Source organism: Benincasa hispida, chromosome 4 (assembly GCF_009727055.1).
Source record: "Benincasa hispida cultivar B227 chromosome 4, ASM972705v1, whole genome shotgun sequence".
NCBI lineage: Eukaryota > Viridiplantae > Streptophyta > Magnoliopsida > Cucurbitales > Cucurbitaceae > Benincasa > Benincasa hispida.
In genome coordinates this window covers 35,682,470-35,703,589 of record NC_052352.1, presented here as the reverse complement: position 1 = coordinate 35,703,589, position 21,120 = coordinate 35,682,470, and the positions used below count along the sequence as shown (strand labels likewise).

General features: G+C 34.3%; 1 protein-coding gene across 1 annotated transcript; it reads right to left on the bottom strand.

Moving 5' to 3' along the window:
* Positions 1 to 4,275: 4,275 nt before the first annotated feature.
* Positions 4,276 to 7,468, bottom strand: LOC120076790 (cyclin-D4-1-like). Its single transcript, XM_039030706.1, has 6 exons — positions 6,465 to 7,468; positions 6,013 to 6,099; positions 5,834 to 5,932; positions 5,535 to 5,736; positions 5,261 to 5,385; positions 4,276 to 5,108 (listed from the first exon to the last, which is right to left on the bottom strand). Exons 1-6 carry the CDS (start codon positions 6,783 to 6,785, stop codon positions 4,863 to 4,865), a joined length of 1,080 nt encoding a protein of 359 aa, XP_038886634.1. The 5' UTR covers positions 6,786 to 7,468; the 3' UTR covers positions 4,276 to 4,862.
* Positions 7,469 to 21,120: the final 13,652 nt, after the last annotated feature.

Below are 21,120 nucleotides of genomic sequence, written 5' to 3'. Positions count from 1 at the left end.
CCTTGCTTGGAGGTTAGCAAGACGAGAAAGGCATGGCCTTTCCATGCGTTGGAAAAGGGTTGCTAGGTGTAGAGTTGAGCTTGTCATGCGTTGAGAGGTAGGGCTAAGAGAGGTTAGTAGGTTGAAGACTTATTCTTGCATGTAAGATGAGGTGGCCAAAGGAAAAGCTAGTCAAGTGTGAAGGAAATGCCAAGTAGATGCTTAAGTGTCAAGTTATTAGGCAAAGGAGGCATGCAAGAAGGACTATAAATAAAGGATTGTGAGAATGAAGTCGATTTTGGCCATTCTATTCGTGCAAAAGGAGAAAGCTATGGTGTTTGGTGAATTCCGAGCTTCCCAGAGGAATTTAGAGCTCCAATTTTGAGGTAACATAGTTTAAAAGATATGTAAGAAGTTCATAGAAAGAAGTTTCAGGTTTCAATAGATGAACTTTAAGTTATATGTTTTGAAAGTTGAATATGAAAATTAGGTGTTGAAGAAGCAAGCAGTTGGCTGAAGGTTGAAAGAAGGAAGCGGTTGGAACTTTTGGCTCATGAAAAAAAGGAGTTTCTTCAGCCAAGTTAAAATTCTATGAGTGTAGAAAGAAATCTTGGATTTCTAGAAAGGAATTTGGCCGACGGGATGCTCAAAAGTGAAGGATACTTTAGAAAGGTTTGAGTTTTGAAGCAACCGAACTAGGCTGAGGAGTTTAGTGCACTTCAAGCTCTTGAGGAGAATTTAGAAGCCCATATTTGGAGGTAAGCTTCTTAAGATGTTATTTAACAAGATTCATGAAGGAAGTTTTGTTTAATTTGAGCTGAAATTAAAGCTACAAAGTTATGAAAAATGAAGGAAAGCAGAAAGTGTTAAAAAAGGAGTTGTTAGCTGGATTTTCAGAAGAAGGCAAGGGGTTGTCGGTCAGGAGGTTGAAAAGGCCTACGTTGTCATTGGGGCTAAGTTCAGCATAGGCACCCAAGTTTCATGCAGTGATCATGCCCACACCCACACACTACGCATGCAAGGTGGTAATCACCGCACGCCTATCGCCTGTTGCATTGGTGTACACCAGCGCCAGACGTCCCAGCCTCACGCACATGCCTGTGCAGGGAGTGTCGTGCACCCATCTGATCACCAATGTACAAAGGCCAGTGTCCATGACCTGTGTGCTGATGTGACCAACTTTCCATGCGTTCAATGCATCTCATGCACCCAACTAAGTTATGCGGCCAAACAACACATGCGATGAAAATAGTTGTCTTGGCTTAAGGAAAGGCCGTTTGGGTGAACAAGAAGTTAAGGCTTAATAAGGTTCAAAGGGGAAAGCTAGTTAAGCGTGAGTGACTCTTACTTTTAAAAGTATTTCAATAAGTATATCTATGATATGCACAAAATAAAGTATGCCTATGATATACCAATGTTATGTCATGATTTTCTAAATGAGTTCAGAGCTTGATTTAGATAAACTTGTTTTATCTATGATTTATAAAAGGTTTAATCTATGTGATGAGTTTCAATGAGGTTAAGATAAAGCTATATTTTACCAAGAAAGTTATGCTATGCATTGATCTCCAAAATGCTAATGTTATGTCATGATTTCCAAAAGAGTCCAAGTTATGCTATGCAAAAAGGAATATGTCATTCGTTGAGTTCCAAAAGGCATATGTATGCTATAATTTTCAAAGTGTTAATGCTATGTTATGATTTACCAAAAGATTTACAAGGTGCCATGTTTTCTAAAGAAGTTTATGCCATATTATGTTGAAGGAATTGAATTCCACAGTAGAAGCATTTGAGTGAGAACGTCTTTGCATTCTGAAATTCGATTTTTACATAAACAAATTCAGTATACTAAAATCGAATATAAACATGTAATATAGCATGCTTTACGGAAAAAAGTTATAACCATTCTTACTTTTGTAGATTCCCAAGCTTCACGAACAATCCTCTCGAAGTTTCAATGAACGACTCCTCCAATGAGTTTGATCATGAACGATTTCTTGAACAATCACGAATACTACCACGAGAGTAACATCGTTATTTTCTAGGATTCCAATGGAGGGATAGGTGGTATCCAACTATTGGGAGAGGGAGAGAAGAAAAAAGGGTTTTGGAGAGTAGAGAGAATTCTTTTTGTGGCTTAGGAAAAAATATGCACAATAACACTTGTGTGTTGTGTATTGTCAGTCTCTGTGTCTCCCAACGGGTCATCGGGAGATCTTTATATAGAGAAGAGCAAAGCACTTTTCCTAATCATTTTCCTATTTTTCTTTTCCACAATTAATTAATCAAATAACACTTATTTAATTAATTAACCCAATTAATTAAATAACACTAATTTAATTAATTAGCACAATTAAATAATACTTATTTAATTTAATTTGTATATTAATTAAATAACTATTTATACATTAAATTTAATTTAATGTATATATATTTAATTATCATAAACATCGTATATATGTGTGTAACACCTCTCTATTAATTAATTCTTTGTGAATATAATTCACTTGAATTAATTAAGTGAATCTTATTCAAATATTACTTTCTAATTTAATTTGAATTATACATCATATCTATAATCAATTATATATTAATCACATTAACATATGGTTTCCTCAAATTAATTTGAACAATTCAAATCATCCCTCTTAAATATCTTTTAGTGAGCTAACAAGGGGACCTAGTGAACCTGCAAATCAGAAGTTTCAACGATATGAGATTAATTGGCTAAACTTATTAACCAAGTTAATCAATATTCATTAACTGTGGGTACACTCTATTAAAAACCCACAACTGCACTTTTCTCACTATAGATATATTTCTGTGTTCACGGATATAGACCAACAATAGCAAGTTAGTCCTTCAAGAGTGTTTGTAACTCTAATTGGGTCAAATTACTATTTTACCCTTGGGTTACCTCTGACTCCTCAAGTCCCGAAGATACCACTTAAGGGAACACTCATCTACTTACCCTTAAGACAGGATGGAACCTCATGGCACGTTGGCTTCCCCTGCTTTTCCCTTCCATTCTAATTTCTCTATTCATCTCCATTGATATCCCCCAAAGGTCAATTGTTGGAAGCTCAATGTGGATGTGGCGTAATATCGCCGGGAGGACTTAGTTGGATTGTTTGCAACCAAAAAGGCCAGGTGCTTTTGAGTGGATACAAATTTATCCAGAGGAAAGGCGTTATTAATGTGTTGGAAGCTCTAGTCATCTTGGAGAGTCTTCAAGAAATCTATTAGGAATGGAGATGATCTAACTCTTAGAGGTTGATTTTGATTCGTTGGGGGTTATCAACCTCATCAATGGGGCGGATTTCTCCTTGTTTGATACTCATGTTCTTGTAAAGGATATTATTTTTGTAGACAAATTTGTTAATACCTTGAGTTTTCGCCATGTTTCCCAAGAGATTAACAAAGTTGCTAATTCCTTTGCGACTTTAGCATCCTCTCATGCCTTTTTCTAGATAGTATTATCTCCATCATTCTTGATTAGTAGATTTATTTGTAGTTTCTCTCGTTGTTATTGTTATATGTATATAGGACTATTTTAAAATGTAGAAAACTGCTAAAAAATATTATAAAGTATAGGAAAAATTCATTATCTATCAATAATAGATAAAGTAGACACTGATAGACATCTATCAGTATCTATCACTATCACTATCATTAATAGATGTCTATCAATATTTATCATTATCTATCACTGATATATTTCTCCTCTATGTACTCTCATTTTGTTCCTCTCCAAACTCTCATGTTCCTCCCTTTCCCTCCCCCGCTTAAGTTTGAAAAACAGCCGCTAACCCTATCTTCCTCCAAAGACATCTTCTCGCTCTAATGTGTTTAGCATTGCCTTATCACTATCTTTCTTCCTCCAATGACGGCAAACATGGTGTTATTTTCCCTCAGTGATTCACATAGAGGCACAATTGACCAACAACAAACGTAACAATCAACAAAACACAATATCCAACAACGTGCAACATTTTTTCATACATGTAGCGCTCAACGAACCCACATGCAGAGAGCAAAAAGGTGAGTGAGAACACGAGGAAAAAAATGTAAGATAAATTTAAAAAATACAAAAAAAAAAAAAGAAAAAAGAAAGAATAATAATAAAGAACTTTTTATTTTTAAACAAATCGGTCAAATTTTATCTAAACACAGATTTAGATCATGATGCAAAATCTCCAACCTCACAATACATACAAATCAAGTCACATATTTGTTTATTCTAGGTAAGATGATCATGCAATTGTTAAACAAAAGCAAAGAAATTGAAAAATTGAATTCTCGAAAATATTCTTCCCCTATCCTTGTTTTATTTATTTATTTATTTTATTATTAAATGAATGGGCTTTTACCATATATAAGCAAAGAGGCAAAACCCAGTCATAGTAGACAAATGGTCAAACAAAGGGCTGCAGACTCTCTGCCCCATAGTGAGTTTTAAAAAACACTGTTTAAATGACTCAACAGAAGATATATTAAACAATTCCAAAATTTATATGAAATTAGACAAATTTTTTCCACTTTTTTTTTCCTTTTTGCCCCACTATTTCTTTGGGCATCCTTTTGTTTTTTTTTTTTTCTCTTTTCATTTTTTGGTCTCAACCAATAAAAATTGACACCTAGAAAGAAAGTGTATCTCAAAATTAAACACTTCCCAATTCCCACACCCAAATTCCTCCTCTTCCTCCTCTTTCATCACAGAAAGAAACAGATTGGGGACTTTGCTTCTGCATTCCTCTTCTTCTACTCCTTTTCTGTGTTTTTAAAATTATCCTTTCAATAACTGACGTTTTTTTCCCTAAAAAAACCTCATCAAAAATTTACTTTAGGATTGGAAGATCACACCTCCCATCACCCCTTTTTTCCTATAGCTCCACTTCGCAGGGTCTGTTCAGTCTCCTCCTCTTTGTAGCCTCTGGGCTGTTATGATGAGAAGAGTTTGCACATGATCCAACTGCTGTATCATTGCTTTTATAGCTTAAACATGTCACGTCCAACACCCCACTCGGGCTCCGGGGCTCCGTTATCAACACTCTCGAGTCCTTCACCGTCCCACCCTCACAGATTAAGAACATGTCATTGATTAATTTAAGACACTTCAGAACTCTTTCCTGCACAAAGATGCAAGTAAATGTATGTATCAGATGATGATGATGATGATACACAAACAATCAAATTGAATCATAATAACAGCAATGGGTTTGAGGTTTAATTTTGAGTCTATTTTTTTGTGGGTTGTTGGGCAACTTATTATCTACATTACCATTTGGAGTTGCTGAATGAGAAGAGGAATTGCTCTCTCAGGGTCCACTGATTGAGCTTCCCCAGATACTGATATTGCCACAGCTGCTGCAATTTCAGAAGGTTTGAATTCCAAGAAGTCAATCCCTGCATTCATTTCCCAACCACCCAAAATGAGATCAATCAACACCATTTCAAAATCTCCACACAACGATGTATCGTACCACAGAGACGTAATGAAGAAATTTTATGACTGTTAAACCTACACTAATGCTAGTGTAAGAAAGGGAGAAGACCTTGTATTATGTTCAACAGTAGATGAATGGATCGGGTGATCAACATTTTGATAGAGAGTTCGTCCTCGATAATCTTGCGGAGGTAATGATCAATAAATGAGAAGGGTGTAACTGCTTGCATTCTCCATCCCAATGTTGTCAAGACTAAAAGCTCCATTCTTTCAATGGTTCTTGCTTCAAACACAAATTTTGATCCACCCACCTGAGATTGAACTTAAATCATTATTAGGGAAATGCTATCTCAAACAAAAACTCCACAAGCATTTCCGAGCAACATGGTATTGAAATGATCTTCAAACCTGTAAATCCAAAGAGAGGGGGACTTCAGTCTCCTCCAATTTGGCTGCAAGGGACAAACATGCCACAGCAAGCAACTGCATTGTCCATGCTTTGCCTTTCTGCAAATGGCAGAAGAACAATTAGACATCATGTCGAATGGAACGACGAATTACGGAAAACGGAGGGCAATCGTACTTACGGGTAGATCGTAAGCGGAGAGGAATCGATCCAAGTAGTTTACGGCTAAGTATGTACAGAGAGATCCAAAACTGAAATGAGCACTTACCTGTTCAACCAAGAAAAAGAAGAAATGGGTTTGGACATTAAACTTTGATCAAAGAAGAACAGAACATGATAAACACTTTAAACAATCACTGAGAGAGAAGAGGATGCAATTAAAGTATCTCAGACTCACTTTGCGATCAGAACTTCAAGTAAAGGAAAAAGAAAAACCTTAAACAATCAGAAAAACTTACAGAAAGAAAAGAATCAAAACTTTAATAACACTAATAATAATCAGCCAAAATCAGAACAAGCTTTTCGAGTCAAGCATTTCTTAGCCAAAATATTAGAACAATCATGAATCGAGACCATTCATAAGGCAAAATCAAGGCGATCGAAACCAAGATTCAAATATAATGAAACACCCACCTTTTGAATCCAATCGACGGCCTCTTTTCTTGCTCCAACATCCAACTCGCCGTTCTGCAACTTCATGAAGTACCCATCAACAGGCAAGTGATGGGTTTCCTTTTCAACCATTTCAATCAAACATTCATCGCTCATAAACGGCAACCCATCGTCACCGCCGCCGCCGCGGTGAGGGTTCCGGTTCCAACGAGTTCTAAGATAATAAGGAGCCATCACAAACTCCTCAACTACTGTTTCATCATCATCATCGTTATTGTCGAAAATGCAATTCTCTTCAGCACATAAAAGGTTAGAAACAGCAAGGTCAAAACTAGGAGCCATTGCTAAAAAAATCCCTTTTCCCCTTTTCTCTTCCCCTCTCTCTGTTCCAAAACAGAGGCCAGAAGCCGCCTGATTATATAAAATTGAAGAGATTTTCAGATGATGATGATGATTGTGTTGATTGTGAAGAATAATAAGAAGAAGATGGGTTTTTTTGTTTATCTATTTTTTTAACAAAGAATTGGATTTGAAGGCAATAAGAACAAAAAAGTTATTGTGTAACAGAGAGCAGAGAAGCAGATAGAGGGCCTTGTTGTTGTTGTTCTTGGTTTAAGTTATTTCTTCTTTTTTTACACTGTAATCTGTTTGTTTCTTCCCCTCCACCTCCGTTTCTGCAAGTTGGGGCCTGAAAAGACTGGGAAAAGAGAAGGGAGCTTATGAAGGAGGTGAAAAAGGCGAGGCTTTTTAGGTTAAAGTGGGGAAGAGGGAGAGAGAAAGAAGATGAAGAAGGGACATATAAGGAATCAGAAGAAGGGGAAAACGAAAGTGATAGAAAAGAAATGGAGTGGGTGTGTGTGTCTCTCTCTCTCACTCGGTAATACTACTACGCTACAGGCTGGATTTAGAGAAGGGCAATTCCAAGATTTTGTTCTGTGTATTGTGAGAGACACATATACAGAAGAAGGCAGGTTAGAGAAGCCATTGGTCCCTTCTCTGACATTCGCAATTAACCCACCCAACCCAACTCCCCCTTCCCTTTTCTTTTTTCTAATTAATATAAAAAATGGTTCAACAAATCTGGTGGTTCGTAATAACGGTTACATAAATCTCTTCTTTTACTAATCATCTTTACATATACATTCAAAATACTATTACAATTTTTCTTATACATCTAACAATGAGGAGCTTTTCAGTTACATTTGTGATCGTCTCATCTAATAACTAAATTTCCACTTCAATACTAAGATACTGCCGGTTTTACACGTTGATAGTTTCTTAAAAACGTATCTCGTTGTCTCTTTCCATCGTGTCTAAAGAAAACTTAACAGATATTTAAAGAAATTATGACACGTTTAAATTTAAGTCTCAATGTTGTAAGCTCGGATTATTGATTTGGATGTTACCAAAACATTAATTCAATCGAATATGATATAATACCATCCTTTCGTATCCCACCGCTAATAGAAAATAAAATTAAAGTACAAATTTAGGTTAAAGATCTATGAAATGTCTCTACAACTTATAATAGAGTAATATGAAACGGATAATTTAGGCTCCATTTGACAACTAGTTATTTCTTAATTTTTAGTTTTTGAAAAAGGTGTTTGTTTTATTATAATTCCTTGCAATGATTTTCATACATCATAAGAAAATATTCGAATATGTGATCAATTTTTTAAAAAATAAAAACTATATTTTAGTTTTCAAACATTTGTACAATATAAATATAAAAAAGGAAATTGGCTAAAACTCATATGATTATCAAATCTTTAAGGAGCATTTGGGGCAAAGAATTGATTATTATAGTTTTAGATTATTATAATTGGGTTATAATAGTTTATGGTTGAGGTATAGATTAATTTAGGTTGAGTTATAATAGTATGTGTTTCATAGGTAAACTATTTTAATTTGAAAAGAAAATAGTAAACACTGTAGTAAATAATAAAAAATGATGAATGTAAAATAGTAAAAATTATAGTAAATGAAAGTTTTGAAATAGCTTTGATTATAGCTAATGAGAGGTTTTGAAATAATATTTACTATACAAAATATAATTATTATAATTTTAAGATAATTTTTGTCTCAAACATTTGCTAGAAGGGTGTGTTTTTTTGCGTGTGTTTTATTTTTATCATATAAATTAAAAAGAATCATTCGTTGATTATTTTAGGATAAAAATGATCGAGTGGAGATGCAGTGTATTTCCTCTCTCTTTTTTTTTCTTCTTTCGGCAAAAATAATTTGAAAATCTGTTGTTTCTTTTATTTTAGGAATTGCATTAATTGAAAAAAAAAATAATACGGTGCGATAAATATTTGAATTGGCACTGTCCATAGAAAATAACAAAATAAGCGTCACGTCCTTTCAGAGAGGAAGTGGGGGGCGCCGTGGTGGTGGATGTGGTAATTTTATTGGTGGAAGAGGGTTAGAATTGTAATTCACTACACGAACCGAAGAGTAGCCAAACGTACTGGGATGCTGTCTTTTTCGTCCCATGCTGACACGTGTACTATGGCAGAAGCAGAAGGAGCTGCTGTCTGGAGAGGTGGGCCCATCCTTTTCTCGCCTAAATTTACGAAACTGACACTCACTTTTTCTTCAAGTATTTGGTATTTTTCTCGTATCACAATTTATTTTTATATAATTAACATAGACACGTTCCCTAATATACGGATTTCAATCCCATTTTATAATTTAGTAAATTTGTCATTTTTAGTCCTATATTTTCACAAACATTTTGATTTCATTATAATTCATGTATTTTAAAATAATTAAACTTAATATCTATACTTTTAATAATTCTTCAAATTAATCATTGTTAATAATTTCAAACTTTGAAGTTTGTCAGAAAAAAAAATTATTTGAAGTTGAAATTTGTCAAATTTAATAATTAAAAAATGGTTAAAATGTTATTTTAATCCTTATATATTTTAGATTTATTCTATTTCTTTTATATACTTTTAAATTAGATACTTTAAATTTAGACATATTGCTTGTTATTATTTTTCTAAATTTTTTTTATTATATTAGAATTTTCACTACAAATTTTAGAAACATATTCAAATATTGTATTTGATAAAAATTAAAATTGAGAGATTAACATTGGACACTTGAAAATACTAAACTAAAATTGAACAAATTTCAACATCTACAATCAAAATAACATTTTAAATTTTTTTAAAAAAACATATGAATGTCTTTTCCAAAATTCAAATAAGGAGTATTAATGTAGAATTTTGTTTTATCATTAAAAACTAATTTAGAATTCATTGACAATGCGAGGGTTGAAGTCGAACATTTGATACTAAATGGATTAAACACAACAAATATCAAAATACATGGATTAATTGATATCTTAGCCTTATAATTTTCATTTGTTCTCTAGTCCAAATCTTATAGAGAAAAATTAAATGTATATACGCCATTTTTATTATTGTTTTATTTCACAACCAAGCTAAATTATTTTTGAGTGGATGTTTTTTAGTAAATTTTTAAGTGAATGTTTACTCACAAGTTAATTTTGTGTAACTTGAGGTTTGAGAATCGAGTCAATGTTTATTTGTGACTTGTTTACCTCCAATTTCGATTGAATTGGCATTTTCAAACGGTATGAATTGAGATTGCATAAATATAGGCTTATAAAATGATCTTTTATGACCTATTACACATATTGTCAATCTATAGTTTAAATACATTTTATCTTGTAACTCTATTAAAATATTTATTTATGCTATTACTTGGAAATTTACATTATCATTTATTGTAATAAAAGGTCAAACAACTATGCCATAAAATTTATATTCTTACCATGCATCACTTGATCAGCTTTTTATTATGAGTCGTAGAAATATGGATTTCTCAATTTAAGTTTAACCATTTAGATTTATTTTAGAGGTGATATTTGACCTAATGGCCAACTGGAATTTAACGAGTGTAAAAATATAGATTTAGGGCTATGTTTACTTTCCAATAAACATAATCAATCAATCGTAATATGAAAAATGAGGTTCATTCAAATATGTTGCCATAAAACTAGTCAATAATGTTATGTGAATTATGTATAATAAAAAAATAATTACAATTGCAACAGTTTTGATTATGAAGCAATAAACTTGACCTAAGTTAAAATTTTAAGCTTCAAATACAAAGACTCTTTTTATTTATTTATTTATAATTATTAATGTTGATGGCAAAATTCAGACAGAAGATTCACCTGACTTTTACGTGCCTTCAATAGTGAATTTATAACTTCGAGGAAGGAAGATGACTTGCAAGACAAGAAAAGAAAACATCAGTGTGGTGTCTATCATAGAACCTCCGATGCTTAAGTCAGTATTTAACAAAAGGTTAGAACAAGCTAGAGATGGGGAGAAGAACTTACCCTTAGGTGTGATTTTGGCCCCTTATTTATAGTGTGATATCTTTGGATTCCTAACCCCAAAGAATATTAGGAAAGGTAAAGTGGATCAGGAGAAGTCGATTCGTGTCGATCAAGGAGACTTGGACTATGGCCTCTAAGAAGCAAATCCTTTGGGATAAAAAAGGGTCGCCTAGGCCAAGGTGGGTAAGTTAGGCCTTTTGGCCCAACGCCTTCCCTATTCTTCCTCTCTTCGCCCATTGACTCGTTTCTTATATTCCTCATGTCTTCATGAACTCGTGATTCTGGATCTTAAAATGACCTATAACAATTAACATTTGTTTTTTTTTTTTTTTTNATTCTTCCTCTCTTCGCCCATTGACTCGTTTCTTATATTCCTCATGTCTTCATGAACTCGTGATTCTGGATCTTAAAATGACCTATAACAATTAAATTAATTTTTTTCTTTTTTTTTTTTTTTTTTTTAAAAAAAAAAGTTAAGCTCATAACTTTTGCATTTACTTGTGAGTTTTTATTTATTTATATCCATTCATAAGTATTTTCAAAATTTAAATCAAAATTTGAAAATTAAAAAATAAAAATAAAATAATTTAATGGTAAAAAAAAGTTTTTGAAAACAAGTTTTTAACTTTTAAATTTGACCAGGCATCAAATTGTTTGTGGCAAATAAATGGTAATGAAGCAAACATAATTTTGAAAAACATGAATTTCTTAAAATCGCTGGTAATATATCCTTACATTTAATAGAATACATATATTAATTAAGGATGAATTACCAAATCCTCTCTAATGATCTTTTTAGTTCCTTGTTAATTGGGTTTTTATACTTTAGTAACACCTCACAAATTATCCTCAAATGGACATTTATCCACGTATGAAATCCATTTATTTCTTTATATTTCCTAGTTTGACGTACTTTAAAACAATGAACTAACAAAAACATACGAGGTTTGAGATTTGAACAATTAATCTTTTGGTCACTAATTTGGTGCATTTAACTTCTGAAAAGAAGAAGAAGTAGAAGAAGAAGCGTACAACCAAATACCCACTACTCCCTAGTAGCCTGATTAAGAATGAAAAGAGAGAATGTTATCTGAAAAAACATCTTTCATCACAACCTAAAGAAGATGCCAAAGCCGCCATAACATAGACTGTTTTGTTATCCTCTTGAGGACTATGACAAAAACATCAACAATTGACATAGTTTTCAACACAAAGAATATCCTTAATGAGGACACTAATCTCAACAAATGAAATCCCAATTAAGAAGCTTGATTGTCTCAAGTGCGCCAGACTCAACCTCTAACGGGGGATTAGAACCTGATCATTTCCTCTTGATCGTTCTCCAGCCCTCCGGCATAGCTTCAATTTCCAGCAGTCACATGATCCACACTCTAGGAATGAATTTACATCCACCTAGAATCACACACCATTATGATCCCGAAAAATCCACCCTAAAATCATCTTTGCCCTTTCTCACAAGTTCGAGTGACATCTAAAAGGAATTGAATTCCTCGCGAAAGTGTGTGAACGTCATGCAAGTGACATTCAATTTCGAAAACAACAAAATACAGAGAAGTAAACATATAGCTTTACATAAGATAAATAATTAAAATCTAAAGCATACTTTTCTATAGAGAGGAAGAGGAAAAAGAAGAATTACTTACCCCTGTAGATCACTTCTTCATGAGTTTCCTCTCCACTATTTGATCTCCCAAACAATCACAAACATAGGAACTCTTTCCGAAATAAGAATACTGGAACAAAGCTTATGGAAACCACCATGTAGTGGCCTTGCTATTCATAGAAACAAATACTAAAGGATGTTTGGCTATTGTATAGACGATGCTTGATCATTTAGAAAGAGGTACACGATCGTTTAGTAGAAGGGTTGCGATTATATAGACGATCATTTAATAAACGCTCGGGTGCACAATCGTTTAGGAAAAAGCTAGATGATCGTTTAGCAAATTCTATGCGATCGTTTAGTAAACTACACGTGTATACGATCATTTAGAAACGTTGAACTATCGTGTAGGCTTTCGGTTTACTATGCGATAAGCAGTATACACAAAACGTGAGCAAATGTCTAATCTTTTGTAAAATGAAAATGATTTTCATTTTATTCTTTAGTTATGAAAACTGAAAGCAACCTCCCATTATCATTCGATTACGGAGAAAAAGCCAGCATAATTCTCCTATAATTGTAAAAAAATTAAATAATAAATATAATCATATTATATTCATTAACCTATGGTTCAATATCACATCGTAGACAATACATTATCCATAGTCTTTTTACCCTCCACTAGATATAAATCATATTTATATCATTTTCCTCCAAAATAATATATCTCATACATAATGTGTCATATCATATATAATCAACCAGTTCAATCATATCATATATAATCGAACTTCCTCTTGTCAATTTGAACACTTCAAACTGACCAAAAAACTGATTCTCAACTTGAATCCATTGAGCTACCATGAGGACCTTATGGACCTATGGCTCAAAGCTCCAATAGTATGTGAATAGCTGACTAACTTTAGCCACGATATCCACCATCTATTAACTGCTAAGCATTCCACTAAAGACTAACAACTGTACTCTTCTCACCACAGATATATTTCTGTGTCCATCGGATATAACTTTAGCCACGATTACCCTTCACAGATGCTCGTAAGTACAGTTGTGCCAATTTACCATTTTGTCCCAGTAGTTACATTTAACTCCTTAAGTACCACTAATCCCTCTAATGAACAAGACAATATAGTCCTACTATATGTGGCACCATATCGTTCAAGCCCCGAAATCAGCCTTTAAGGGAGCAATCTATCTACTTACCCCTGTTTTGAGGAAGAAGTGAATTCTATCTTGTGTAGCTGAGTTCCCAGGTCCTAAATCAGACGAATCCTTAAAGTGGTAGGTTTAAATCAACGATCTGATCACTCGCACCCATGCAAATCAAATAACCGCCCTTAAAGGCAGAAGTTCCCAACTCCCTCAGGATTGAAGTCATGTTACCTATGGGCATCCTAGTGAAGTGAAGTCTCTCTGTCATGAATGACGTTATATAACAAGATTATAACACTTTGTGGTCCGGTCTTATACAAACTCCTTTGTATAGTACGCCCCCGCTCGCATGTCTCCACATGAATGATCAAGATCAGACCATCTGTAGCAAGTCACAATACTTGTAACTATTTTACAAAGCGAGCCACATCTGTAGCGTAACCAGGATAAGGTTTCCTTCCTATATCCATATACTACAGACCATTTTGGTTATCACTTAAGGCATGATCCACCTATATGTCTCCACATACATGCTTAAGTTACAAACGACAACCAGGGATCTTAGTTTATTGGTTTGTGGTAAAGAAAATAAAACATCCAATATTCATAGACAAAAGTGAAGAAAATATCTTATATTATACATCACAAGCATTTGTTTAAAACTGTGCTTACAAACTACAGGACCCAATGAGAGTTTAGGGCATCATCCCCAACAGTTTTGGCTCTTTTGCTTTAGAAGGAAATAATAATTTCTTGGTGAGAGTAGAGTTTCTTTTGAGAGAGATTTTTGCAGAGAGAATGAATGTACCATGTTAGTTCTTCTCCCTTCTGCAAAATTTCCTATTTGTTAAAACAAGAAAGATGAAATAGAAGTTATTCTGAAATAATTTTCCATTCACGTAGAATAACTCCAATATAATGGGGAGTTGAAATATTATATTATTTAATATAATATTTATAATATATGGTTAATTAACTGACCACTAATTAATAAACTATATATTATGCATCTTAATCATATTAAAATGTAGCTCTCTCTTATAACCTATACCTTTAATATGAATCTTATTCACATTAATTTTTAACCTATAGTATTTTATGAATCGAATTCACATAATAACGTTTGAATCTTATTCAAGTATTTAATTCATTCTTATTGTAAAGTACAATTTTGAATTTTATTCAAAATTAAATTTATAATATATGTATCTATATACATTATATCAATTGTATCTTATGCAATTAATTCTCTTATTAATTTGAGTAATTGAAGTTAATCCAAAACTAATTGGTACTTATTTTTACCTTTGATGAGCTAGCAAGGGGACCTTATGAACCTACAAATTAGAACCTCCAATGATACAAGATTAATTAATTAAACTCTTTAATTAAATTAATCAACATTCATCAACTGTCGGTCACTTCACTAAAGATTGACAGCTGCACTTTTTGCATTGTAGATATATTTTTGTGTCCATGGATATAATTACAATTAATAGTAAGTTGATCCTTCACAAATTGCTCATAACTACAGCTGGGTCAAATTACCACTTTACCTCTGTAGTTACATCTAACTTCTTGGGTACCACTAATCCCTCTAATGAACAATTAGTTATAGTCCAACTATAAATTAGATCTCTCCCTAGCAATGAATAATCAATTATAATTTTTGAATGGAAGTTCCAAAAAAGCGCACTTCTCTATCATCTACTTTAGAGATCATCCCTCTTGAAACTTTTTTCAAATACAAAAAAAAGATAGCGAAAAAAATTATTCCTAGAGTCGAGACTCTCCCCCTTAACGACAGAAAAAATGATTGATCAAATTCTATCAGCACCGTCCGCTAAAATTTGCCCTTTTTTAATGCATTTACCCTGGTGAACCTGGGATTTTTGCTGCATACAGTTGGTGGCGAACTTGCTTTGGGGAAAAACGTATAGTAGCTTATATGCCATGGGAAGGTTACAATTCTGAAGATGAGGTACTAATTAGCGAGCGTTTGGTATATGAAGATATTTATACTTCTTTCCACATACGGAAATATGAAATTCAAACTCATGTGACAAGCCACGGACCTGAAAGAATCACTAACGAAATACCCCATCTAGAAGCCCGCTTACTCCGTAATTTAGACAAAAATGGAATTGTGATTCTGGGACAATTTAGAAAAATATAATTAAAATGCTAAATTCTCATATTTTTTATAAATTAAAATTCAACAATTAGAACATCCTATCTTAAATATTTCAATATCTAACGAATTGAAAGTAATGAAGTTTTAAACTTAAATAATTAAAACCTTTATAATTATCCTAACAAAGTCTACAATATTAATATTAATATATATATTATAAATTTATAATTTATATACAAAATTCGGGGCGGGGCTGTCACACCTTGCCCCGAGCCCGCCTCCTGATCCCAAGGAGAGGCGTGAGGGACTGCAGATACCACCCTTTTACAATACCTACTACCTATCTGAACCTCTTTAATTTACTCAGTAAACTTTAAGTCAAGGAGATAACAACAACTGATTAAGTAGGCCCATTTTATTACAACAATGTAATTTTTATACAACTCCAAGACTTAACTACAAAGTTTACAATAACCACTTTTAAAAGTCTCTGGAAGTGTGACTGTGACTTGTGGATGACCTTGATCTTAGCAGCACCTTAGAACTCTTCAACCTCCGCTACCTTGAGAGGAGGGGGGAGGGGAGGGGAGGAAGGGAGACATAAAACATGGAAAACGTGAGCTACAAAGCTTAGTGAATGGCAACTTTATACAAACATAAGTTTGATTTCAGAAATTTATCTTTGGGAAATAATTCCACAATCAATAACAATCACATAACAAAATGTAACCTTCCCAGCCTATCCGTTGGACAACCCTGACATGATTGTGTATCGTTCCCGGGTATTCTCCGCGAATAACCCGTGATGACTAATGTGCACACAAGCTCAATACCCTATAACCTGTCGATTGTGCATATGTCGACATTTCTTGTTAGACATGTTTGGGTAAGTTGACAATCCCAGCCAAACATCCACTAAGCATGCTAACAATATCTCGGGTATGAATCCCATTTCCTAATGCAAATATACATGCATCGTGACAACAACAACAATCAAATCCAGACAAAACGCATTTCCTGATCATGCCAATATTTTAAATACAACCTATATATATATAATCTCACACACACACACACATACACACATATATATAGAAATCAATCATACAAATGATGGAAAACCACTCACCTTGGTTGGTTAGGAACTTTCGTCTCCGAAGTTCCTTCGGTTTCCTTAGTTTCCCTTTTTGAACCCTAAAATTTCGATTCAATTATTCACTTAGATTACTCATAGTTCCAAACCTTATTTTAAGATACTTCTTTCTGTAAACATATTCTAAATTGTCTCAGGAAGCTTACCTTAAAATCTTAGCTTAGAACTCCTCATGGTTAGGCCGGAATCATCAAATAATTAAGAGTGGCTCAAGCTTATCCGAGAGCTCGACCATTCTATCTTTTCCTGAATCTCCAGCCTGATCCCTTGGAGTCTCTTCTTCAGCAGCTCTACCGTAGAAACTAGACTCTCAGAGCTTTCAGGTGGCTTTGGAATCACTCCAAACGCACAAGTAATTTGAGAACTTCTTGTCCCAAGTTGATGCTACTTCCAGACCTTCCTGTCCGACAACATCTCCTCTTCTTGGAACCTCTTGACCAATGCATGGTCTTGCTACCAATGCATGCATTCCTTCATCAACGCATATTTTCCTCATAATCGTGCCTCACACTCTTCCTAATGTCATTTGAAGATAATTCGATTTATGATCTTAAGAGAAGTACTTGGCCCTATTAATAGGCATCCAAAATCCCTTCAAGGCCGACACCTCCTACTTGGCTGCATGTCCAGGCGTCCTTTCTTCCCTAAGCCAACGCAGCTCCTTGCCACCTCCAGCTTAAAGTGTTAGCTTCTTCTTTATCCAGCTCAACCTAATTGGTTTACAAGCTCCTTGGTGCATCCACCTCCTACTTTGAGTTGTCCTCTTCATGCACACTTCCTTTGCATGAAGTCCACCTCCTACTAATCTTAACTTAACCCTTTCTTGGTTAGCCATCATCAGCCTATGGCATTCTCATCAACACATCACTTGAGCCATACTAAACTCAAAACATTGCAAGTCCTTAGTCGCATATCCTTCTCTTTCGCATGGCTTACCTTTGGCCCATGTACTCAACTAGGATTATGACTAACACTCTTCCAACGCATACTATTTGCTCATGCCTTGTCCTATGTGCCCACATGCCCTTGGATGTCTTTAGCACATAGCACATTACTAACGCATAACAACCCTTAAGTAAAGCTAGGTCTCAACTCAACGCCTCATGATATAGCTTACCATCGCCTAGCCTTTTGCTAATGCATCCCTTGTGACTAACGCTAGCATGTTTTTATTGCTTGCCGACATCCTTAGTCTCTTGCTCAAGACCAATGCACACTAACCTCATAAGCCTTATGTACCGCCAACCTTAGTAACGCAAAGACATTTCTCCATGCGTCCACCATGACTTGTCCTATCCTCTAACTCATCGTCTAGCTCTTCCGGCCATCGCCTAGCTCATCGTTTAGTAATACTGCCACTCATCATCTAACGCACAGCACACTGATGCCCATTGTGTAGCGCTGACGCCCATCGTCTAGTGCATCACGGTTATCGTCTAGCGTATCGTGGCTATCGTCTAACGCTATCGCCCATCGTATAGCGCTATCGTTTAGCACGACCCTCCGCATCGTCTAGCACCACACCGTGCCGCATGATCGCCTACCGCATCGTTTAGCTCCGTGAATTTGCTAGACGATCGCCTATCTCATCGTGTAGCATCGCTCATTCGCTACACGATCGTCCAGCGCGCTCACCTCCAACGCCCAAAGCCCATGTCCGCGCACACTTGAGACTGCCGCATGCTTCCCACGCATAGCTTTTCCTCTCGGCCACACTTTGGCTTCCTTCAGTGCCCAAATAACCTCTCAAATGAGCAAGGCCAATGCATGGCACAACACTTAGCCATTTTTCTAGCTCCATCGCATGGTTCCTTTTGGCATCATACTTAACCAAAATTTCAATAGTTAAGGCTTATCTCAAAGCTACTAAACATGCAGATCTATTTAAACACTTAGAATTTTTCTTCTCTTTAACATAGGATTTAACTTAGACTTAGTTAACTCCCTTAATTTCCTACTTAAGTAGGAAAAATGGAAATCAGAGTATCACAGGGTCGGGGTCGGGGTCGGGAATATATTCCTCGTTCCCAACCCCGAATTGTAAATGGGAAAAAAAATTCTCCATTTCCTCCCTCATTCCCCGTGTATTCGGGGATTCCCCACCCCATTTGGGGTGGGTCCCCGACCCTATGGATTTTTTGAACATCTCTAGGTGAGGCGCTTCATTGTTCAAGACTCGGAATCAGCCCTTATAGGTTTGGGATACTTGCCTTAAAGCCTCGTAGTTAATATGTTATTTCATTTATGCAATTATCCATTAAAGAAAGATTCATAATGATTTAATGAAAGTTGAACGGTATGTGGTAGACATACAAATGGACCATGTTCAAGTAATCACCTAAATGGTTTGTAGTATATGGAAAAGTTTGAGTGTGTTATCGTGGTGACACTATGGATACGACCCACTTTGTAATTGTTACAAAAGTTGTAAAATATTACAAAAGATTTAATCCTAATTGTTTATGTGGAGACATGCGAGTGGGGGTATTTTATACAAGAGTTTGTATAAAACCAAACCGTGAAATAATTAGTCTCTCTTTACAACGTCGTTACTTGAAGAGATTCACATTTCAATAGGATGATCCTAGGTGACTCGATCTTAATCTTGAGTGAGTTGTGAACTCCTATTTATGAAGGTAATCTTTTTATCTATATAGGTGAGAGTGGCCAAATTTGCTGACTCAATATGCCTACCATTTTGGAAAGTTGTCCTAGTAGGGAGGTGGGAATATAGCTACATAAGATGGAACTAACTTCTTCCCGTCTTTATGGTAAGTAGATGCATTGCTCCCTTAATAACCAATTCTGGGTCTTAAATAATGAGGCTTCACCCTTTCACTGACCCGAGATGGATTAGTTTATAGTTGGACTATAAACTATTTGCTCATTAGAAGAATCAATGGTACTTAAGGAGTTAGATGTAACTATAGGTGTAAGACGGTAATTTGACCCAACTATAACTACGATTGATTCGTAAAGAGTCAACTTACTATTGATCGGTTGTATCCATAGACACATAAATATATCTACAGTGCGAATAGTGTAGTAGTGTGTCTTTAGTGGAGTGACCAACAATTAATGAATGTTGATTAATTAATTTAAAAGTTTAATCCATTAATCTTATATAATTGGAACTTTTAATTTGTAGACCTATTAGGTCCTACTGCTAGTTCACTAAGGGTAAAACAATTATTAATTAGCTTTGAAAATTTGAATTGTTCATATTAAACAAGGGAAATTGCATTAATTGTATTATATACAATTAATATAATGTATATAGATACATTATATTATAAAGTTAATTTTGATTAGATTCGAAATTAAACTATATAATATGAGAGATTAATATATTTGAATAAGATTTAAATATTAAATAATATGAATGAGATTCATATTAAAACTATAGGTTAAAATTTAATATGAATGAGATTCATATTTAAACGATAGGTTGTGATAGGGAAATACATTTGGATATAATTCAAATGTAACATTAATTAAATACATTATATTTAACTAATTTATATAAATAAATAAATAAATTAAATTAAATTAATTTTGATTTAATTTATCTTTGGTTAAATTTTAACTCTTCATGGTTAGGTGGAGTTAAAGATTGGTTAAGGAAAGTTAATTTAATTATCTTCCTCTCTCTCTTAAAGGTGAATGAATGTTATATTGGTAGAAGACTGAGTTGTTCTATAATTCCTAAAAATTCTCTCACATTCTCTCAATTCTCAATATAGGCATAAAAAGAGAAAAAAGTTATCTCTGTAATTTTACTTCTTCCTTAAGTATTCAAAAATGGGTTCGTACAAATCCAATCTTTGCTGGAGAATATCGAAGAATAGGCAGTGGTGTTGTTCTGTTCGTGGGAAGGTGTTGTTATTCGTAAATTCGAGGAGATATGTGGAGAGAAAATGCGTGAAGAAACTTTCCTATTTCCCTTCTTAGAAAACATGCTTAGCCTTCACTGTATTGTTTTAATTATGTGAAATTTTCTTATCCCAATTCAAAGATAAAAAGCGACAAAAAGGCTTTTGCATTGGGATTCATTCCCTTCAAAGGGAGCAATTCATCTATTTTTCCTCGAAATAAGAAGTGAGTTTCATCTTATGTAGTTGTATTCCTAGCTAATAGGACAAATCCCCAAAATGGTAGGCTAATTGAATCGAAAAATCTTGTCACTCTCACCCATACAGATCAAACGATTGA